The sequence below is a fragment of the Zingiber officinale genome, chromosome 1A, assembly GCF_018446385.1.
Source record: "Zingiber officinale cultivar Zhangliang chromosome 1A, Zo_v1.1, whole genome shotgun sequence".
Lineage (NCBI taxonomy): Eukaryota > Viridiplantae > Streptophyta > Magnoliopsida > Zingiberales > Zingiberaceae > Zingiber > Zingiber officinale.
Window position 1 is genome coordinate 25966569 of NC_055987.1, and position 20554 is coordinate 25987122.

At 37.7% G+C, this 20554-nt stretch overlaps 3 protein-coding genes across 5 annotated transcripts; 2 read left to right on the forward strand and 1 right to left on the reverse strand.

The window, feature by feature from the left end:
• Positions 1-846: 846 nt before the first annotated feature.
• On the forward strand, positions 847-4281 carry LOC122021473. Of its 2 annotated transcripts, none has more exons than XR_006122555.1 (2): positions 847-1049; positions 3765-4281. XR_006122555.1 is itself a non-coding variant. In XM_042579595.1 (2 exons), exons 1-2 carry the CDS (start codon positions 1187-1189, stop codon positions 4102-4104), a joined length of 348 nt encoding a protein of 115 aa, XP_042435529.1. In that variant the 5' UTR covers positions 1172-1186; the 3' UTR covers positions 4105-4281. The 2 variants fall into 2 exon arrangements, 1 of the variants encoding a protein (XP_042435529.1); XM_042579595.1 differs by lacking the exon at positions 847-1049 and adding an exon at positions 1172-1194.
• A 4847-nt stretch (positions 4282-9128) lies between these two features.
• LOC122021457 lies at positions 9129-15033 on the forward strand. 2 transcript variants are annotated; one of them, XM_042579584.1, is made up of 5 exons: positions 9129-9431; positions 10465-10700; positions 13402-13559; positions 13991-14106; positions 14517-15033. In XM_042579584.1, exons 3-5 carry the CDS (start codon positions 13455-13457, stop codon positions 14854-14856), a joined length of 561 nt encoding a protein of 186 aa, XP_042435518.1. In that variant the 5' UTR covers positions 9129-9431; positions 10465-10700; positions 13402-13454; the 3' UTR covers positions 14857-15033. The 2 variants fall into 2 exon arrangements, with proteins under 2 accessions (XP_042435518.1, XP_042435512.1); XM_042579578.1 differs by lacking the exon at positions 10465-10700.
• Positions 15034-15741: 708 nt separating this feature from the next.
• On the reverse strand, positions 15742-17875 carry LOC122001447. Its single transcript, XM_042556195.1, has 3 exons — positions 16700-17875; positions 16309-16618; positions 15742-16230 (listed from the first exon to the last, which is right to left on the reverse strand). The coding sequence occupies exons 1-3, from the start codon at positions 17531-17533 to the stop codon at positions 16094-16096; spliced, it is 1281 nt and encodes a 426-aa protein (XP_042412129.1). The 5' UTR covers positions 17534-17875; the 3' UTR covers positions 15742-16093.
• Between the last annotated feature and the right edge of the window lie 2679 nt (positions 17876-20554).

Below are 20554 nucleotides of genomic sequence, written 5' to 3' on the forward strand. Positions count from 1 at the left end.
AACAGGAAGTTGTTGTGGGACCCGCGCTATGCGGCTCGCCGTGGCGCAGACCACGGGCCAGTGGTGCGATGACTTGGGTAGCCGATCCGAGATGGTCAATCGCTTTGGTTGGAGTTGTCTTCCCTAGAAGATTACTCGATACGTGTAGTTGAAACTCACGTGCCGGTCAGCGGCTTACTCGCTGAGTCAGATTTAAGACAACATTATGGACATTATAGCCGTTTACGTGCTCATGTAGTTGGAACTATGATAGTATTTTGTTCATTATAATACATTTAGTTAAAATCATTAGAAGTATTATATATTTTTTCATCTTTAATTTACTAAATAATATAGGTAAATCATGTATTTTAAAATTGTCCGAATAACGTACCCTCTCATTTCCTTTTTACTTATTTTTCTTTTCTTTTTTACTGTTTAGCAGACAAAATTTTTAAAATACTTTTATATAAAAATTAGTTATGGACTTTTTACTGTGTTTCTGATTTTTAAAAATTAATAACATTCAATGATTCAGAGTTTATACTTCACTATATTATTAATTTTTAAAAATGATAACATATGTTGATTCAGAATTTACACTTCATAATAGTCATACGGTGTTATTAATTTTTAAAAATCAATAATATCTTATTATTAATTTTTAAAAATTAACAACACCATAAAAAAATTCATAATTAATTGTTACATAAAAAGTGTTTTTAAATTTTTTTTAGTATGAATAATAAAAAAAGAAAAGGAAGAGAGATAAGTTCAAAGTAAAAACTATATGTGTAGATATTCATCTATATTGTTCCGTAAATTGCCTCTTATATATATACACAAGCATAAAATTGGCCTGGCCCATCTCGAAGTCTCTCTTCGCTCCTCTTGCTCTTCTTCATCTTGTTCGAAATCTTCTTGTACATTATACAACGTCAAGGTTCATCGAAAGAGAGCGAAACATGGGAGAGAGGCAGTGAAAGGCGGAGGAGCGCCTCCGTGCCCCACTCTTGTTCAGTATTAGCACTGAATTCTAGGGTTTCGTCCTATCCGGCGCGTGGTTCGAGGTAAATCCACGCCCCCTTTCCTTTATCTAGGTTTTTCCGTGATCTATTCTATTTAGGGTTTCGGTCTCGATTCGATACAGTTTCGTTGTTCTTTATATTTTAGTGGTTCGAGTTTTATTTCCGGCGATTCCAGGCCAATGGTTAGGTAGAGTTTTGGTTAGCTGCTTGTGTTTTTAGATATCTGCTATGTGCAGTACGTTCGAATGTATGGAATTGGTTTTCCCTTTTCACATGGAGTTCACTATCGATTTTTCCTTGCTTTATGATTTTTGCAGACGGGTTGTTGTTTGCTAATGAATTAGGCATTTTACTTCCCTTGTATTTTATCGTTGCGAGGTAAGTGCGGGTTAATATTGTCTTTTCGTTCAATCATTAGTTTTAGGTTTCTCCTATGTATGCAAGTCTTTCATGCGGTAAAAGTTGGATTTGAACCAGTTTTAACTTACTTCAATTATCGGCTCAGTGATTGATACATACGGTTAGATTATTAGATCTATACTTATTTGTTAGCTGCAAATCTATATTTTTATCTTTTGAAAATTTATTATGAACAAATTAAGTGCTCTGGTTGTATTCTAAATATGCTGGTGTATTGGAACACACCTTTGTGATCGAATTACCATAGCTACTGATTTCCATATGCTTATTTAGGAATTACAGGGTCGATTCCATTACATCTGTCTCGATTTGACTAGAGTCGAGATAAGTTCCATGTTTTCACGGACTGTTCATATGTTTCTTTCATTGCATTAGAAATGTAGCTAGGTTACAAACCATATTTATATGCCACAATTGAGTTGCATACTTGCATGATATCCTGGCCAGTAGGAACTTGCACTGTGCAAAGTTGCTTTGAGTCTGTGTTGGTGTTTTGTTGAGTTAAATCAGGGTGGAACATATATATATGTCTAAGTTATTCATCTATCATCTTACAAAAAAGAATGATACTGAATTCTATTAGTTTTGATGGTTAAGTGCACATAGATGAATTTGATGATCCTATGACTTAGAATCAATGCAATAAGATGGCGGGACACCAAATTTCAATATTTCATCAAGTCTTAGATATCTAGGATTTGTTAGTCAACAAGAAGGAAATATTAAGAAGAATGACTGACTGATATGAAGTGAACCTTTTGGAGTATTTAATGTTTGTTGTGTTTTTTAGGTAACAAGGAAAATTTTATGGGTTATAGTATTGAGCTAACGAGGAGTAGCATAAAATGTAACAGAGATCAGAAGACTAAAATGGATTGTATGTTTAATAAAAAAGATAAAATAATAAAAACAACTAATATCTGAGAGCAAGAAGTGTAGCTCCACTAGATTATAAAATTTGATAGAAAATAGATCGAAATGCCATGAACATGTTGCGACTCCACCAATTGACTAGAATATGAGAGTAGATTTTATTGGATCGAAAACTGTAGAGGATAGAGGGGGATGACAAAAAATTTAGTTAATGTAATAAAAAAGATTTATATGATTTAAGTATTGCTAGTGGTATAGCCTTGTAGAGGGTTGAATGGAGGGATAATATTTTTGAAGTCTACCTCAAATAATTAAAACAATATGGCTTTATGAGAATGATAAATCTAAAGGGATACAAAAAACCATTTTAATTTTTTAGTTTTGGCTGTGAATTTTTGGTAAATTAACAAATTGGTTGACTTGCTTCCATGTGTTCATCTAAATAATTTTACTGAACCCCGTGGCTAGGATTTGAAGTTCTTCAAATCCTTGTGTCTTCTGAAGTCCTTTTATTTATCATTGTGCAGTGAAAAGTGATGTATCAGACTATAACTATAAATACCTAAAACATATTTATTAGTCACCATTTATATAGATATGATTTTTCACTTTATTTTAGAAAAAATGGTCAGCGATGAAATTTTTATAAATATATATGAATAAATCATCTAATTCAATCTTGTTACTTGATTTCATTTTTGACTTGGTCAAATACATCTATTAAACCATTTTCATCTATACGAGGACACAACTCGCGACACATAAAAATCCTGTTCCCATTTGCAAATGACTCAATTACTCATCAAACACCACTCATTTGAAGCTGTTCATATAATTTGAAGTCAATACTCCACGTACAGGCTTCAGACTCGTGCAATGAGATTTATGTCATCAAATCATCAACCGAAAATGGGAACATATTCAATGCATTCACTGTTTCATTTAGAAGTTACATACTAAATTGGTAAAATTCTTACAAATCCATGTGTCCTCACAATTTCCATCTTTTTCTATAACATTTATGTTGTCATATACCAATTTCTCTTTTGTTTTCAATTTATTTATTTTTTGAAAATAAGAAACTCAAACTTAATTCTGCTCTTGCACTCTCAACTTCTGTTAAAATGAAAAGTATGTTTTGCAAACTAAACAGGAGTTCTCTAATTGTTATTCCCCCTCTCTAGAGGGTTCTTTACAATATTTAAAGAGGTGTCAATGAAAAGTATGTTGAATCATCAACTTTTCATGGCTATTAATCCTATTATTTTTAGTGTCTAAGCCTATCTTCTGGCTGACAAACCTTCCAAGTCTCCTTAGAAAAATGAGGTGTCATTAAACATCATGAGTGCTTAATCATTCGCATTTCATCAAATAAAAGGGGGAAGCACCAAGCTTTAGAATGCCATTTGTGGATTCGGCTTGTACTGAGTACTGAGTTAACTCATCTGTAAGCAATTTTTGCAGAACTCAGGTGCTTGAGAAGGCATCACGGGCTGTTTGGGAGCTAATTCTTGACGAAAGCGGCTTGGGGAAGGAGATCAGTGAAACAGTTGAAAGAGTTTTCTGTAAATTAAGTGGCCGTGAGCTGTTGCCACCACCCCAGCCTACTGGAAGTTTTGCTCAAGAGTCGAACAAAGTACAAGAAACACAGGAAAAGGAAGCAGAGAAGGTGAAGGATATAGAGATGTCCGAGTCATCAGCAAAGAAAAGGACCTTCAGTGAAATGAATGCGAAAGGTACAGTAGCTGCTAATGGAGCGACTGACCATCCTCCTGCATCCCATGATGTTGCACCCCTTACATGATGTTGCACCACCCTTGGGCATTGTACCACCATGCCAACATAACAAATGCACTTGCTTGTTTGATTTTATGTAAGCATTTGCTAGGTGGATTTAATGTAAAATTTCACTCAGTCCAATTATTATTAGTGCCCTTGATTTGGTTTATAAAGAGGTCTATGAAAATATATGGTAAAGCTAGCAATTTCTTGCACAATATGACAGAACTCTTCTATATATTGAACTTTTGAGCTTTAGAAGCATTTGAGGTAATAGAAATATAACTTCAATTATAAATCCCCGTACAAACAGAAAATATGGTCGATCTACTCAAACATGCATGAAATATCATTGCTACCAAAGAATAAAATGTTAATGTCATAATGTAACAATGTGACATGCACGGAGACAATTGGATGTTTGCTTGCATAGCCAACTCCATTGCTACCAAAGAATAAAATGTTAATGTCATAATGTAACAATGTGACATGCACGGAGACAATTGGATGTTTGGTTGCATAGCCAACTCCAACTGCTCAGGCGATAAGTGATTATGTATGCAAATCCTCAAGCGATAAGTGATTTCTCCATATCCCAAATGATATTTTTGACTTCTTCTTATTCTCTCCCATTGTCGCACCAGGTCACAAATCTGCTAAGCTCCACTTTCGACGACAGATAGTACTTACCTCTTCTTTTATCCTCCTATTGTCATACAGAAGTGTCGACCTCACCCCTTTTGCTCAATCCTTAATATGTCAATGTTTAAATCCTTTGTCGTAGTAATCTAGGTATAATAGGTTGGCTGCGATATTTCCTAGATTATTTAAGCTTAGTTCACTCAATTTGATGGTTTGCTAGTTAAGTGTTATGAGTCTTAGAACAATGAGTAGGTCACATTGATAAAATATATGGTTTGAAATGAGTTAACCTATTGGGGTTGACTCTTTTTGCTATTTTATTATAGCATTATGGTCTCCTTAATGTTGGAGTAATCTAGATGCTCTAGGTTTTGATGTTTGGACAAATGTTTAAGTTAAGTTTATTGTTGTATTTGATATGTATTGTGAGTGTACAAGATACAGGTACAATAAGGAGAGTCCAAGTGTGATCTTAGCAAAGGAGGAAAGTCTAAGGGTGAGTCTTGGTAAAGTAAGTCCAAGCATGTAGTCTTGACAACGTAAGTCCAAGCATGCAGTCTTGACAACGTAAGTCCAAGTGTGACTTGACAACAGATGAAGTTTCAGATGCTTGTTCTCTTGGTAAAGGAAGATCCGACAACAATGATAAGGCCAATGGAAGCTCTAAAAGGCAAGACATAAAGGATGGGGAGACATCCAAAGAACACGAGGCTGATGGAGGATGATAGAAGATTAGGTCTATGTTGTGCAGGCAAGGACGAGTGCATGAGAGATTGTACCTAGGGTAAATTTTTAAATCATTGTAGCGATATTGTAACATTACTGTAGCGTTATTGTAACAATCTACTGGTAGCCACCGTTGGCTTGTAACAGTCAAATTTCACTTAGGACCAGTTGACTGGTGGTTATACCAATCGACTGATGGCGGAAAAGTAGTTTGGTATTTTTCTCCCAAGCTCTAGTTAATAAAGCTTAGGGTGCTTGGGAATTGTTGATGAAATTAGTGGTGGTTAACCCTAATTAGAGTCTTCAAGTGCTCAAGTAATCTAGTGTGGTCTTGTGTGAGGTGAGGTTTCTTCACCCACAAGGAGCTACGTGAACTAGCCAGAGTTTGCCAAGGATTGATCCACTGACGAATTGAGATTTCATCCACCTTACGGACATGCTGTGGAGTAAGAGCCCTAATCTTTGAACCACATTAAATGAACGTGTATTGATTAGCTTTCTTGTTTATTGTTTTCTAGAGCTAGTTTCCCTTTTGTTTATTAGTATTTTTGTTTCCGCTGCGACTAACAATTGTAAGAAGCTATTCACCCCCCTAGTAGGCATTAAGGTCCCAACACTTAATTGATTAGGCGTCTTAGTTCATGAAAGGTAATCTTGGTATTTTATCAATTGGAGTTTTCTATAGCTAAATTAAGCAGTTGGATCTAACTCAGTGAGTGGAAAAAAAAGTTAATCATGATTGTTGATCCTACTCCAATATTCGATGTTGACTCACCGGTGTTATGGCAAGAGAATTGGCACGATTGCAAGGAGGCGTGGAAAAAATAAAAGTGGAGAAGAAGAAGAAGAAGACACAAGGAGACTTGGTAGAACCAATTTCGGTGCTATTCTTATTTCCCTTCACTTTACTCCTCATTTATGAAGGTTACATTTATTACAAGGGAGTTATTGAATCAATTATTAACTCATTAATTACAAGAAGTTCTTTAATGAAGCCATAATTAATGTGTATAATGTTCAATTTGCTTCGTTTGTCTATTCACCTTTCTTATGTGTTTATGAGTCAAACTACATTTAGTTTATCTGTTTATCATTATATATTTTATTTTTAAAATTTAATACTTAACATAAGAAGTCACGGTATTTTTTTGTAAAGGTGGTATAAATAGATACGAATGATAGTAAATCACTCAATCAAAATAACGATGGAGTATAGTATTAATTTAAAAAAAACAAAGGGGTGATCCCTATCCTAACTTGGGTATGCCTATAGATGAACTTATTCCTTAAGCAAATGAATTCAAGAGGGTTTAAACGTCCGAATGATTTGTAAAAGATAGGAAGAATATGTAATTTAACTATGAATCTGATGGTATGTGGCGAAGTTTGGGGCGAAAGTGTAATTTTTCTTTATGTACTTAAACCCTGATTTCAAAAACGCCTGCTGCCCTCTTTCTCTCCACGCCACCACAATGCAGGTAGTCTTCCGATGGGAAATCTCTAACCTTGTTATCAACTAGGGATAGATTCTCGATTTCTCCATACCTCAAACGGTATGTTTGGCTTCTTCTTCTCTCCTATTGCCACACCGGTCACAATTCCGCTAAGCTCCACCTCCAGTGAGGAGTAGTACTTACCTCTTCCTTTATCCTCTTATTGTCATACGGAAGCGTAGACCTCGCCCCTTTCTCTCAATCCTTAATATATTCGTGTTCAAATTCTTTGTCACAGCAATCTAGCTACAATAGGTTGACTGCGGTATTCCCTAGATTGTTTAAGTTTAGTTCTCTCAATCTAGTGGTTTACTAGTTATGTGTTATGAGTCTCAGAACAATGAGTTGGTCATGGATTGATAAAATATATGGTTTGAAATGAGCTAACCCATTGGAGTAGACACTTTTCGTCATTTTATTATAGCATTGTGGTTTCCTTAATTGATTTGGCATCTTAGTTCATGAAAGGTGATCTTTGTATTTAATCAATTGAAGTTTTCAATAGCCAAATTGAGCAGTTGGATCTAACTCAGTGAGTGAAAAAAAAAATTATTCATGGTTGTTGATCATGCTCTGAGATTTGAGATTGACTCGCTGGTGTTTTGACAAGGGAATTGGCACGATTGCAAAGAGGCGTGGAAAAAATAAAAGTGGAGAAGAAGAAGACACAAGGAGACTTAGTAGAACCAATTTCAAGGCCCTTCTTATTTCTCATTACTATCTTTTTATACCATTCCTTTTCCTCAACCCTTCACTTTACTCCTCATTTATAGAGGTTACATTTATTACAAGGGAGTTATTGAATGATTTATTAACTCATTAATTACAAAAGATTCTTTAATGAATCCACAATTAAGAGCAGTTCCCATTCTCAGCATCACACATCAGCACCATCTTTGCCGTCTTCAAGTAAGAAAGTATTTAAGTTTTCCTTTTATGTTTTCTTTATTATTTGCAGTATGGAGTAATTGCTTATATGCGCTTTAATAAGATAGAAGTTTTGTTTCTCTTATATTTATATACATAAGTATGTTTAGAAAGGATAGAGAAGATATCAAGTCTCTTTCTTGGCATAACTAGATGTCAAGATAGAGGACAAGACAGTGGGGAGTCAGAAACCCCAGTTAAGTAATTAGAACTAGAAGGACAATGATAACAAGAAAGACCCAAGCAGGAAGACGTTCGGGTAGTCTGTGAATACCCAGAGGTATTTCTAGAAGAGCCACCTGGACTATCTCCCAACAAAGAAGTAGAGTTTGAAATTGAATTGGTTCCTGACACCAGCCCAGTTTCAAAAGCTCCGTACCAAATTTCTCTAGCAGAGCTAAAAGAGTTACAAGAACAATTTCAGGAGCTACTTGACAGGGGTTTCATCCGCCCTAGTCATTCACCCCGGGGAGCTCCAGAGTTGTTCGTTAAGAAGAAAGACGATCTATGTGGATGAGCATAGATTTTAGAGCGTTGGGCAAAGTAACAGTTAAGGACAAGTATCATCTTTCCAGAATAGATAATCTATTTGATCAGCCGAAGAGGGCGATAGTGTTCTCTAAAACAGACCTGCGCTTTAGAGTACCATTAGTGAAATTCATTTAAACCAGAAGCACGAGGAAGTTACTTAGGAGCGTGAGGACGGTATGAGACAGAAATATCCGAAATTATTTTAAGTTCGAGGGTGAACTTTTTATAAGGTATGGAGAATTTTAACAACCTAATTTTCCTCATTTTGAGCCCCAAAAATAATTCAAAAATATTTAAAAATGCTATAGAAAAATTTTAGAGATTTTTAGAAATTTTTATACAATTTTTGGAGATTGTTTGATATTTTTACTAAACGAAAAAAGTTTTGACAAAAAATATCCAAGTCAAGGTTCGAGCCAACAACCTTTAACTCAGTTAAAATCCAACTAACCAAGGGTGCTGGTAGTCGTTGCTAATAAAATCAGAAGTGAGGTTTATTTAAGCAATAATTTAAAACAGAAAATAAATGGGAAAAAAGGGTGCTGGCAGTCGTTGCTAATAAAATCAGAAGTGAGGTTTATTTAAGCAATAATTTAAAACAGAAAATAAATGGGAAAAAAAAGACGCGGCTGAAGATTCAAACCCGCGACTTTGACTTGGTCAAAACACAGCTGACCGGGTGTTCCAACGAATGTTTCGTAATTAATGGGAGGCGAAATATTCTTAAGCAATAACATAATACCGGGTTATTCAGAAGGAGAACTTAGGTTTTTCTTTATCCGGAAACCGAACCCCTCGCCTCTCCCGAAACCCTTCTCTGCTCTTCTCGCGCGGCGTCGGCCTCTGCTCGGGCGGAAGACGAAGAGAAGCTGGGGCTTCTTCCGACGGCCGGCCAAGGTTCTCCAAGGGATTTTCTTCACTATCACAATCCCCTCGTCGAGGAGATTTCGTGGACACGAAGAGGAGCCGAGGTCTTCACTCCTCCGGAAACCCTAGAATTGTTCTCGTCGGCTGTAAGTCCAAGAAAGCAAAAGTAAGTAGCTTCCTCACCTGCAGTAGGATAGTTCTGGATTCCTATTCCCTTTGTTTCCGAATTTTTCTGGGATGAATGTTGGTTTAGATTGGTACCGATTGCTGCCGTGAGTTGCTGTGCAGTTCGGGGTTTGTTGTCCTAAGCAATGAGCATGAAGAACAATTAGGATTCTAGGTTTCCAGTAGCAAATTGTTTACAGCAAGTTTCCCCTACTGATCAAGCACATCTAATTAATAAGACAGCACCTATAAATAAACATCAAGGAATAAATCTAGTTTAATACTTGTGAACTAGATTGTCAGACTAGTTGACATGAATAAACTGAATAAATCAGTATAAGTGTGAGGGCTCTTATAAGAACGACAAATTTAGGTTTTTCAAAACCTCTGGTCCACCACTAGGAATGTCGAAAATAATAATGAAGAGCACATTTGAACTCCTTGCAATTTTAGAAATCCACAGAAACTGAAATGGGTGCAATCGGAGCTCTCTAGATCCATCAGTGAGTTTCAGTGAAAACCCATTGATCGATTTAGAGACATCAGCTTGCGATCATTTCAGATCTTGTAGATTTCTAAAATTGCAAGGAGTCTAAATATGCTCTCCATTATTATTTTCGACATTTATATTAGTGGACCAGAGGTGTTGAAAAATCTAAATCTTTTTCTTTTTCATTTTTTTCCCTGTTGTTAGGCCTGATATCTCTCCATTGGGCCTGATATGGAGAGATATCAGGCTCAACGTGGGTTTGATCTCTTATAACATGTTTGAGAAAAAAAATTGAAAAAAAAAACAAAGAGAAGATAAAAAAGAAGAAGGAAAGAGAAGATATGTTGCATACATAATAGGAAAAAGAAGAGAGGGAAATGACAAAGAAAAGAAAAAAGAAATTAATTAAATTTGTCAGAAGGATAGAATGAGTAATCACTATAAAAAGATGTGCCATTTGATAAATACTAAAGTAGTATGTTTCTTTTGATAAATTTAAAAAATATAAGTACGCTTTTGATAAATTACCGTAATATATACACAGCATTGAAAGAGAGCGCATAAAATTGGCCTGGCCCATCTTGAAGTCTCTCCTTGTTCCTTGCTCTTCTCCGTCTTGTTCGAAATCTTCTTGTACATTATACAACACCAAGGTTCATCGAAAGAGAGCGAAACATGGGAGAGAGGCAGTGAAAGGCGGAGGAGCGCCTCCGTGCCCCACTCTTGTTCGGTATTCGCACTGAATTCTAGGGTTTCGTCCTATCCGGCGCGTGGTTCGAGGTAAATCCATGCCCCCTTTCCTTTATCTAGGTTTTTCCGTGATCTATTCTATTTAGGGTTTCGGTCTCGATTCGATACAGTTTCGTTGTTCTTTATATTTTAGTGGTTCGAGTTTTATTTCCTGGCGATTCCAGGCCAATGGTTAGGTAGAGTTTTGGTTAGCTGCTTGTGTTTTTAGATGCCTGCTATGTGCAGTACGTTCGAATGTATGGAATTGGTTTTCCCTTTTCACATGGAGTTCACTATCGATTTTTCCTTGCTTTATGATTTTTGCAGACGGGTTGTTGTTTGCTAATGAATTAGGCATTTTAGTTCCTTGTATTTTATCGTTGCGAGGTAAGTGCTGGTTAATATTGTCTTTTCGTTCAATCATTAGATTTTAGGTTTCTCCTATGTATGCAAGTCTTTGATGCGGTAAAAGTTGGATTTGAACCTGTTTTAACTTACTTCAATTATCGTCTCAGTGATTGATACATACGGTTAGATTATTAGATCTATGCTTATTTGTTAGCTGGAAATCTATATTTTTATATATCGAAAATTTACTATGAACAAATTAAGTGCTCTGGCTGTATTCTAAATATGTTGGTGTATTGGAACACACCTTTGTGATCGAATTTTACCATAGTTACTGATTTCCATATGCTTGTTTAGGAATTAGAGGGTCGATTCCATTACATCTGTCTCGATTTGACTAGAGTCGAGATAAGTTCCATGTTTTCACGGACTGTTCATATGTTTCTTTCATTGCATTAGAAATGTAGCTAGGTTACAAACCTTATTTATATGCCACAATTGAGTTGCATACTTGCATGATATCTTGGCCAGTAGGAACTTGCACTGCGCAAAGTTGCTTTGAGTCTGTGTTGGTGTTTTGTTGAGTTAGAACTTAGATCAGGGTGCAACATATATATAGGTCTAAGTTATTCATCTATCATCTTACAAAAAAGATTGATACTGAATTCTATTAGTTTTGATGGTTAAGTGCACAGAGATGAATTTGATGATCCTTCGTCTTAGAATCAATGGAATAAGATGGTGGACACCAAATTTCACTATTTCATCAAGTCTTAGATATCTAGGATTTGTTAGTCAACAAGAAGGAAATATTAAGAAGAATGACTGACTGATATGAAGTGAAGCTTTTGGAGTATTTAATGTTTGTTGTGTTTTTTAGGTAACAAGGAAAATTTTATAGCTCTGTATTACAGACTGCTATACTTTATGGGTTATAGTATTGAGCTAACGAGGAGTAGCATAAAATGTAACAGAGATCAGAAGACTAAAATGGATTGTAGGTTTAATAAAAAAGATAAAATAATAAAAACAACTAATATCTGAGAGCAAGAAGTGTAGCTCCACTAGATTATAAAATTTGATAGAAAATAGATCGAAATGCCATGAACATGTTACGACTCCACCAATTGACTAGAATATGAGAGTAGATTTTATTGGATCGAAAACTGTAGAGGATAGAGGGGGATGACAAAAAATTTAGTTAATGCAATAAAAAAGATTTATATGATTTAAGTATTGCTAGTGGTATAGCCTTGTAGAGGGTTGAATGGAGGGATAATATTTTTGAAGTCTACCTCAAATAATTAAAGCAATATGGCTTTATGAGAATGATAAATCTAAAGGGATATAAAAAACCATTTTAATTTTTTTAGTTTTGGCTGTGAATATTTGGTAAATTAACAAATTGGTTGACTTGCTTCCATGTGTTCATCCAAATAATTTTACTGAAACCCTTGGCTAGGATTTGAAGTTCTTCAAATCCTTTTGCCTTCTGAAGTCCTTTTATTTATCATTGTGCAGTGAAAAGTGATGTATCAGACTATAACTATAAATACCTAAAACATATTTATTAGTCACCATTTATATAGATATGTCACAACTCGCGACACATAAAAATCCTGTTCCCATTTGCAAATGACTCAATTACTCATCAAACACCACTCATTTGAAGCTGTTCATATAATTTGAAGTCAATACTCCACGTACAGGCTTCAGACTCGTGCAATGAGATTTATGTCATCAAATCATCAACTGAAAATGGGAACATATTCAATGCATTCACTGTTTCATTTAGAAGTTACATACTAAATAGGTAAAATTCTTACAAATCCATGTGTCCTCGCAATTTCCATCCTTTTCTATAACATTTATGTTGTCATATACCAATTTCTCTTTTGTTTTCAATTTATTTATTTTTTTAAAATAAGAAACTCAAACTTAATTCTGCTCTTGCACTCTCAACTTCTGTTAAAATGAAAATAATGTTTTGCAAACTAAACAGGAATTCTCTGATTGTTTTTCCCCATCTCTAGAGGGTTCTTTACAATATTTAAAGAAAATAAAAGCAAATAGAACCATAGTTCTAAATATTTAAAGAGTTAATGCATCACAATTGACTATTTCTGCATCCATTCTGAATTATTGGTGAGAGCTATTCACTGTTTCTCTCATTTTTAATAAAGCTAATAGTTTTATTTTATATATTGCGGGTTTCTTTCCATCTTCTACAACTCTCTTGATGTTCTTGAATTCCTTTTGGGATTTGTAATTTGTAATTTGTTTGTTTTATTATGAGGGCTTAACTATGCCTTTGTTATTGTGATTACTAAATTGTGCTGTTGGATTACTCAAAGAGATTGCTGTAATCCACTGATGCAAAAAATATTTGTTACTTCTTGTTAAGGTAAGCTTGGACATCCGAGTTGCAAGAGTGAGAATCACATATTTCTGAGTTTCATGGGTTCACGCATAATCACTCCTGAGGATGTTTTAGAGTCGCTAATGAATGATGGGACCATTGATGCCATCAGATTGAAGATTATTAACCAACTGAAGGCTAATGTAAGTGATTTGATGCACAAAATCATATGAAGTTTTATGTATTTTCAGTTATATATTGAATGAAATTTAAAATGTTTGTCGCTTGTGTGTGTTTGATTGAAAGTGGTTTAGGTATGTTGTTTCTGTTGATTTTGGTATTCTTGTGCTTTTTCATGAATGGTTGATTTTTGGGTCAAACATTTAGTGTTCCGTTAATCATGTTACATAAGAGATGGGTCACTTAGCACTTATTCAAGTAGTTTTCAAGCTGCTGGCTTAAGAAGTTGAACATTAAAATTCAGGAAAAAAAAATCAAATACAATATTTGAGAGTGCAGTACATGTCACTTAATAAATGTATTTCATTTATGACATTGACAATGAAGTATTTTGTACACATCCATGAAATTTATATTTTTTTTGCCATACCTAAATTTTGACATCTAATTTCAGGAAGAACTTAAAAACAATACAATCACAATGGTAGAGCAAAGCAAGGTTCTTAACACCCCTGGTGCAGAGAAACAGACTAAGAGAGAGCTATTTGATGCATTACGGCGTGAACTTGAGTGAGTATCGCTCTCCACTGAATATGCATATTACCCTTTTCTTCTAGCTTCCCCTTATGAAATTTCCTTTGTTGTTTCTAATGTGGATAGCTATTATAACCTTTCTACTTTTTAAGTTTGTCAGAGTCAGCATATGCTTATTTAAAGTTCAATTATCACTTTCAATATTTTTCTTGAATCATCAACTTTTCATGGCTATTAATCCTATTATTTTTAGTGTCTAAGCCTATCTTCTGGCTGACAAACCTTCCAAGTCTCCTTAGAAAAATGAGGTGTCATTAAACATCATGAGTGCTTAATCATTCGCATTTCATCAAATAAAAGGGGGAAGCACCAAGCTTTAGAATGCCATTTGTGGATTCGGCTTGTACTGAGTACTGAGTTAACTCATCTGTAAGCAATTTTTGCAGAACTCAGGTGCTTGAGAAGGCATCACGGGCTGTTTGGGAGCTAATTCTTGACGAAAACGGCTTGGGGAAGGAGATCAGTGAAACAGTTGAAAGAGTTTTCTGTAAATTAAGTGGCCGTGAGCTGTTGCCACCACCCCAGCCTACTGGAAGTTTTGCTCAAGAGTCGAACAAAGTACAAGAAACACAGGAAAAGGAAGCAGAGAAGGTGAAGGATATAGAGATGTCCGAGTCATCAGCAAAGAAAAGGACCTTCAGTGAAATGAATGCGAAAGGTACAGTAGCTGCTAATGGAGCGACTGACCATCCTCCTGCATCCCATGATGTTGCACCCCTTACATGATGTTGCACCACCCTTGGGCATTGTACCACCATGCCAACATAACAAATGCACTTGCTTGTTTGATTTTATGTAAGCATTTGCTAGGTGGATTTAATGTAAAATTTCACTCAGTCCAATTATTATTAGTGCCCTTGATTTGGTTTATAAAGAGGTCTATGAAAATATATGGTAAAGCTAGCAATTTCTTGCACAATATGACAGAACTCTTCTATATATTGAACTTTTGAGCTTTAGAAGCATTTGAGGTAATAGAAATATAACTTCAATTATAAATCCCCGTACAAACAGAAAATATGGTCGATCTACACAAACATGCATGAAATATCATTGCTACCAAAGAATAAAATGTTAATGTCATAATGTAACAATGTGACATGCACGGAGACAATTGGATGTTTGCTTGCATAGCCAACTCCAACTGCTCAAGCGATAAGTGATTAGGAGTGCAAATGAATTAAGTCATTCCTGAGCCACTCACGAACTACTTAGTCAAAATTTAACTCGAGCTCAAAGTTAATTGAGCTCAAGCTGGCTTGATTAGAAATCGAACAGATCTTACTAGCACGATGGCTCGTCAAGCCAAACGAACTCATAATGATATATATTTTTATAATATAATATATTAATTTGTTTATTAAAAATAATAAAAAATTTGAGCTCGAGTCCGAACTCATAATTAAATATCAAATAAAAAGTTTGAGCTCGAATCCGAAGTCATAATTAAATATCAAACTTGAACTCAACTCTACCGGCCCAAGCGAGCTCGAGTTGAACTTGTACAAATCAAGCCGAGCTTGAGCCCGGGCTCGGCTCGTTTACAGCCACAGGATTGATCAAGCAAAGTATTACAGCTTGTACAAACTTTGAAACTTTCAGAATGCTCATCAATCTGGCATACCAATTTCATTAAGAAAACCAATAACATATTTACATGTATAAAACTCTAGTCCGCATTTAAAACTCTGACTCACATTAAGAAGGCACGCAATTACAACTCCCAAACTACGAAGAGACCTTAAAACCCTGTTATTTAAGATTCCAGTAACTTCTATGTAAACTGATAAGATTAATTACATTAGACTAACTCTTAACGCCAAAATGATAGATTAAAGAAACCTCACAATCAATGTATTCACAATCCAATGAAAGCAAACCTCAAACCTCCATCGTTTTTTTGGAAGAATTAACAAATAACAAGCACGATCTAAACCGTGCAGTCATGCGGACATGATCTGGTTTAGGAGATCCCAATTGTCTTGCCCAAAAGCCACAAGAACAGACTAGTTTCAAGCATAAACACGGTGTGAAGCCAAGTCCTGTCCACTGTGAATCCAAATATCGTAATCCCTGCTCTGTTATTCTCCAAGTATGTCACTGTAATGAAGAACAAGACAATTCAGGAGCCAATGGAGTGTTTTAATGCAGATTCCAGGAGTAGGAATGGATGCATACCAAGTGCTTGTCTCTTTTGAAAGGAAATGGTGTGCGCATGCGTCGGCACGATCTTTGTTCCTTCGAGTTCATCCTCCTCGCTGCTGCCGCCGCCTTCTTCCTCGTCCGAGTAGTCATCGGCATGTGGGAATTGGGGGGCCGCCATGGCACTGGCCTCAGAGGGTGTCACGGGATCGACGGCGTAAGAGTCGATCGTGGCGCAGACATGCCATTTTGCTGCATGGCTTGTGAGTGCTTGGCCTTTGTGGGTGATCTTGGCCGCACTGCGCAAGCATATGAGTAAACCAGTGACGAGAACAATTGAACAGAGCTGCGAAGGCAAATTGATGTTTCAGTACTGGGAATTCTAAATCGAGAAAGATGAAGAAATATGGGGATAAGAAGAATTGACCGCGAGCTCGCCGGTGTTGAAGAGGTTGTCGTCGGAATGCCGGCGGGTGGTGACCAAGACTGCGGCGAATTGACTGGCCGTCACCAACACCATCCCCGAGAGGATGAACCCGCGGAAGTGGTGGCTGATGATCTTGAGCTGCCGCCTCAAGCGGAGGTGCTCCTTCAGCACTGGCATCACCTCCGACTCCTCCCGGAACACCGCTGCGAATTCTTGCAGCCGCAGGATGTGGAGGCGGCAGGTGGATCGGAACACCGCGCAAGCTACCAGGAAGCTCGCCGAGCGGTACGCCCACGACGTCAGCTCCAGCACGCACGCCACGCACCCCGTAGCCACCGGGTCCTTCCAAAAGGGGATTCGATCGACGCTGAAGGCGTACCACCAGATCTTGTAGGTCACCTCCGCGGCGAAGCAACTCGCCAGGAATAGGGCCAGGAAGCGAAACGACCGGCGGAGCTGGGCTGAGTGCGCTGCGCGCGCATGCGCGCTCTCCATTGCGACCTTGTCGAGGAAGAGAAAGCGGCAGAAACCACGGCGGCGGGTGGCGGCGGAGAGGGAGAGAATGGAGAGGGCGGCGGCAGCGCTGAGGGAAAGCTGGACGACGAGGTCGTAAGGGCGGCGGTGCGGACGGTAAGAGAGCACGAAGTGGGACACGGTGGGGACAGCCACCGCGAGGACGAAGAAAACCACCCACGAGACCGCCGCCAGGCCGGCGTTCGACTGGTCGAGGCACATCCACCGGAGGCAGGACCGGAGTCCGAAGAGCTCGTCGCCGTCGCACTCCAGGTGCGACTTCATCGCCGGGAGGAATGACGCCGCCTCCTTCCTTGCCATCGCAGAGCTCCCAAAATTTGGGCAGACGATGTGATCGACGAATTGCTGAGCTCGAAGCAGAGTAACACAAACTTAGAATTGGTTCGTTCACAGGCAGTGGATGATTTGGATGAACTGAACGTGATTTTTCAACAACTTTTCTTTGGGGTCAAATTTGCAGATGCATGCAATTACGATCGATAAGAATGGAATCGAAACGAATAAGAACAATGCTGCATACGGAGAGGGCAAAGGCGATGGATGAGAAAAAACAAAAGCGGGTCGCCGGAGGATGCCAGGTGGCTTCTCGCCTGGTGTCAAATTACTTGTCCTGTTGTAGTTCTGACCCATTAAAGTAACGAGTAGATGATGAAGTGTGGCACAGCACAGCAGTGCATGAGCTCTCAGCCATTTTAAAATCTTCGGCACTTGACAGATCGTTTGTTCATTACACGCGTCGCACGAAAAAAATATAAAGACAACCAGCAATACGTCCAAGGTGTTGCTTCGTAACAAGAAGATTCATCCAAAACAAAAAAAAATTCAGTGATCTCTCATACTAAATTTGGACCTTCACTGTCGCCGGAAAAATAATTGATCCCGTCCGTCTGAAAATTGAATCGGATGAGGGTGGGTCTCGATGTATTGAAAATTGATGGAAAGTTGTGTTACATTCGATTTATGTGACAATCTCCAGAAGAGTTCCCACGGACAGATGACGAAGGGTGATGACCAGGATGATGACGCTAGGGCTCTGCGCACACTCAGATGAACCCACGAGTCGTTAGAGACGAGAAACCAAGAAAAAAGTCTCTGGGTCAGACCCTCCGACGCTCAAGTCAGGTATTTTTTCCCCAGAAGCACAGAGAAAAGACGAAAAGTAAAGACGAGTAAGAAATGATGAGTGAATGTACCTGCGTAAGGGACAAAACATCTCTTTTTATAGTGCAACAGATGTTTCTGGGGTCTGGCAGGTGTTAGGGAATGTCGGTTGTCAGACTTTATCTGATGGTGAATGACACGCGACATCTTCTCATAGGTCGGCGTCAGGACAAAAGGGGTAATGAGCCCCGACTGTTGGCATATTCCCTGACACTCTGATTATTTTCTGACAGACGGTTACGATTCCCTTGCTTGTCATGTAGTGTCTGGTATCCTCCGCTCGTGATTGCTAAGCTGGGTCTTTATACTTGCTAAACCCGATCTGATATCTTGCAAGCCCCGATCTGGTATCGCCTCCCGACCCTAGTTCGGTTCTGTTTATCCCGACTCCAAAGCTGTACGTCTGACTTTATCCAACCTGACCTGTATACCTGCATCCAATTCTGCTTATCTTGGACCATGAGTCTATTAATCCTGACCTGTACCTTTAGCTGGCACATCCCGCCCTGCACGTTTCATCGCTCCAAGTATCCTGCATCCGAGGTAAGCACACTCCCGACCTGTACGCTCGGTCTGCATACCGACTTGCTTCTGTCTGCTGTTATCCATGGCTTGTACGTTCCGACCTGTACGCCAGGTCTGTATTCCGACCTGCTTTTGTCTTCTGTGATCCCTGTCTCGTACGTTCCGACCTGTACGCCAAGTTTGTATTCCGACCTACTTCTGTCTGCTATTATCCATGGTTTGTACGTTCCGACTTGTACGCCAGGTCTGTATTCCGACCTGCTTCTTGTTGGTTGCTACTCGGAGAATTTTGGATCGCTGCGGAACTTAACACGTTTGATCCAAAACTTAATCTATTTGTTCTTTAGGTTTTGACTTGGATCTCGGACTCTTACACGCTCGACCTAAGTCTCCTTGTTAATTCCATTAAATCCGTGCCCACTAGTGGTGGCGATATCTTGGGGAGCAACCACCACCGACTAGACAAAACCTTTAATAGAAAGCTAATATTTAATTTCCTAAAATAACTTTAGGTTAACCAAAGAGAACAATCAAATCACAAGGAAAAGAAAGAAAATAAAAGAACACAACATCGAAAAACATATTCGAAATACTAATTAAGCCTCTTGTATTTGGTATTATTTCCATAAATAACTAGCATGATGCGGAAATAAAATTACTAGTTATACCTTGTAGAAAAACCTCTTGATCTTCTACTCTTCTAACCTCTTGACGTGTGGGCAAGCGATCTTAGACGAAACCACCAATCACCTTCTTCTCCTCCTAGCTAGGTTCGCCAACAAAGAGGAAGCTTCACCAAGGAAGAAAATCAAAATACTAACCAAGCTCAAGAGATGCTAGCTTTCTCTTCTTCTTCTTCTTCTCCGAGTAGTATCCGCCACCAGAGCTCCAATGGAAGAGTAGGGTTCGCCACCACAAGAGGAAGAGAGGTTGGCAGGAACAAAAGAGAGAAATAATAGATGTTGTGTCCTGTGAGCACCCTCACCCCTTCTTTTATATTCCTTGGCCTAGGCAAATTAGGAAATTTAATTACAATAAAATTTTCCCTTGACATGATTTAATTTAGAAAATAAAATAAATTTTCCAAATCAATCTTCAATGGCCGGCCATCATTAGAGAAAAATTGGACAAGTTTTAATCAACAATTAAAACTTCCTAATTTGTTTCGAAATTTTAAAAATAAAATTCTCTTTAAATTCATGGTTGATTAAAGGAAATTTCTATAATTTTAATTTTATCAACATGTGAATAATTTTTAAAGAAAAATAAAACATTTCTCCATCTAAATAGGAAAGAGATCTCTTTTCTTTAATCTTGTAGATCTTTTACAAGAGAGATATTTTAATTTTAAATTATCTTTAAATTATATATAATAATAAAAATTAAAATTAAAATCCCTTTTTAATTTACCACTTCAAGCTAGGACCACCAATATATATACCCTAGCTAGGCAATTGGCTTACGACCCCTTAATCAGTGGATAACCCCTGGGTATAGGTGGGTATAGAACTCTACAAGAAGAGGCTACGATAGGGACGGGAGGTGGTTTTGGTCTCGATAAAATTAGCATCCGTGTGCTACACACGAACTTAATTTTATCAATGATAATTCATTCCACTAGAGAACTATCATTGA

Excerpts from the sequence above, each read along its gene's own strand:
- LOC122021457 (XM_042579584.1), top strand. The coding sequence starts at position 13,455 with ATGGGTTCACGCATAATCACTCCTGAGGATGTTTTAGAGTCGCTAATG. Across the intron at positions 13,560-13,990 it reads TTAACCAACTGAAGGCTAAT|GAAGAACTTAAAAACAATAC; the intron begins GTAAGTGATTTG and ends ATCTAATTTCAG. Across the intron at positions 14,107-14,516 it reads GCATTACGGCGTGAACTTGA|AACTCAGGTGCTTGAGAAGG; the intron begins GTGAGTATCGCT and ends CAATTTTTGCAG.
- LOC122001447 (XM_042556195.1), bottom strand. The coding sequence starts at position 17,533 with ATGGCAAGGAAGGAGGCGGCGTCATTCCTCCCGGCGATGAAGTCGCAC. Across the intron at positions 16,619-16,699 it reads TCAACACCGGCGAGCTCGCG|CTCTGTTCAATTGTTCTCGT; the intron begins GTCAATTCTTCT and ends TTGCCTTCGCAG. Across the intron at positions 16,231-16,308 it reads TCAAAAGAGACAAGCACTTG|TGACATACTTGGAGAATAAC; the intron begins GTATGCATCCAT and ends TCTTCATTACAG.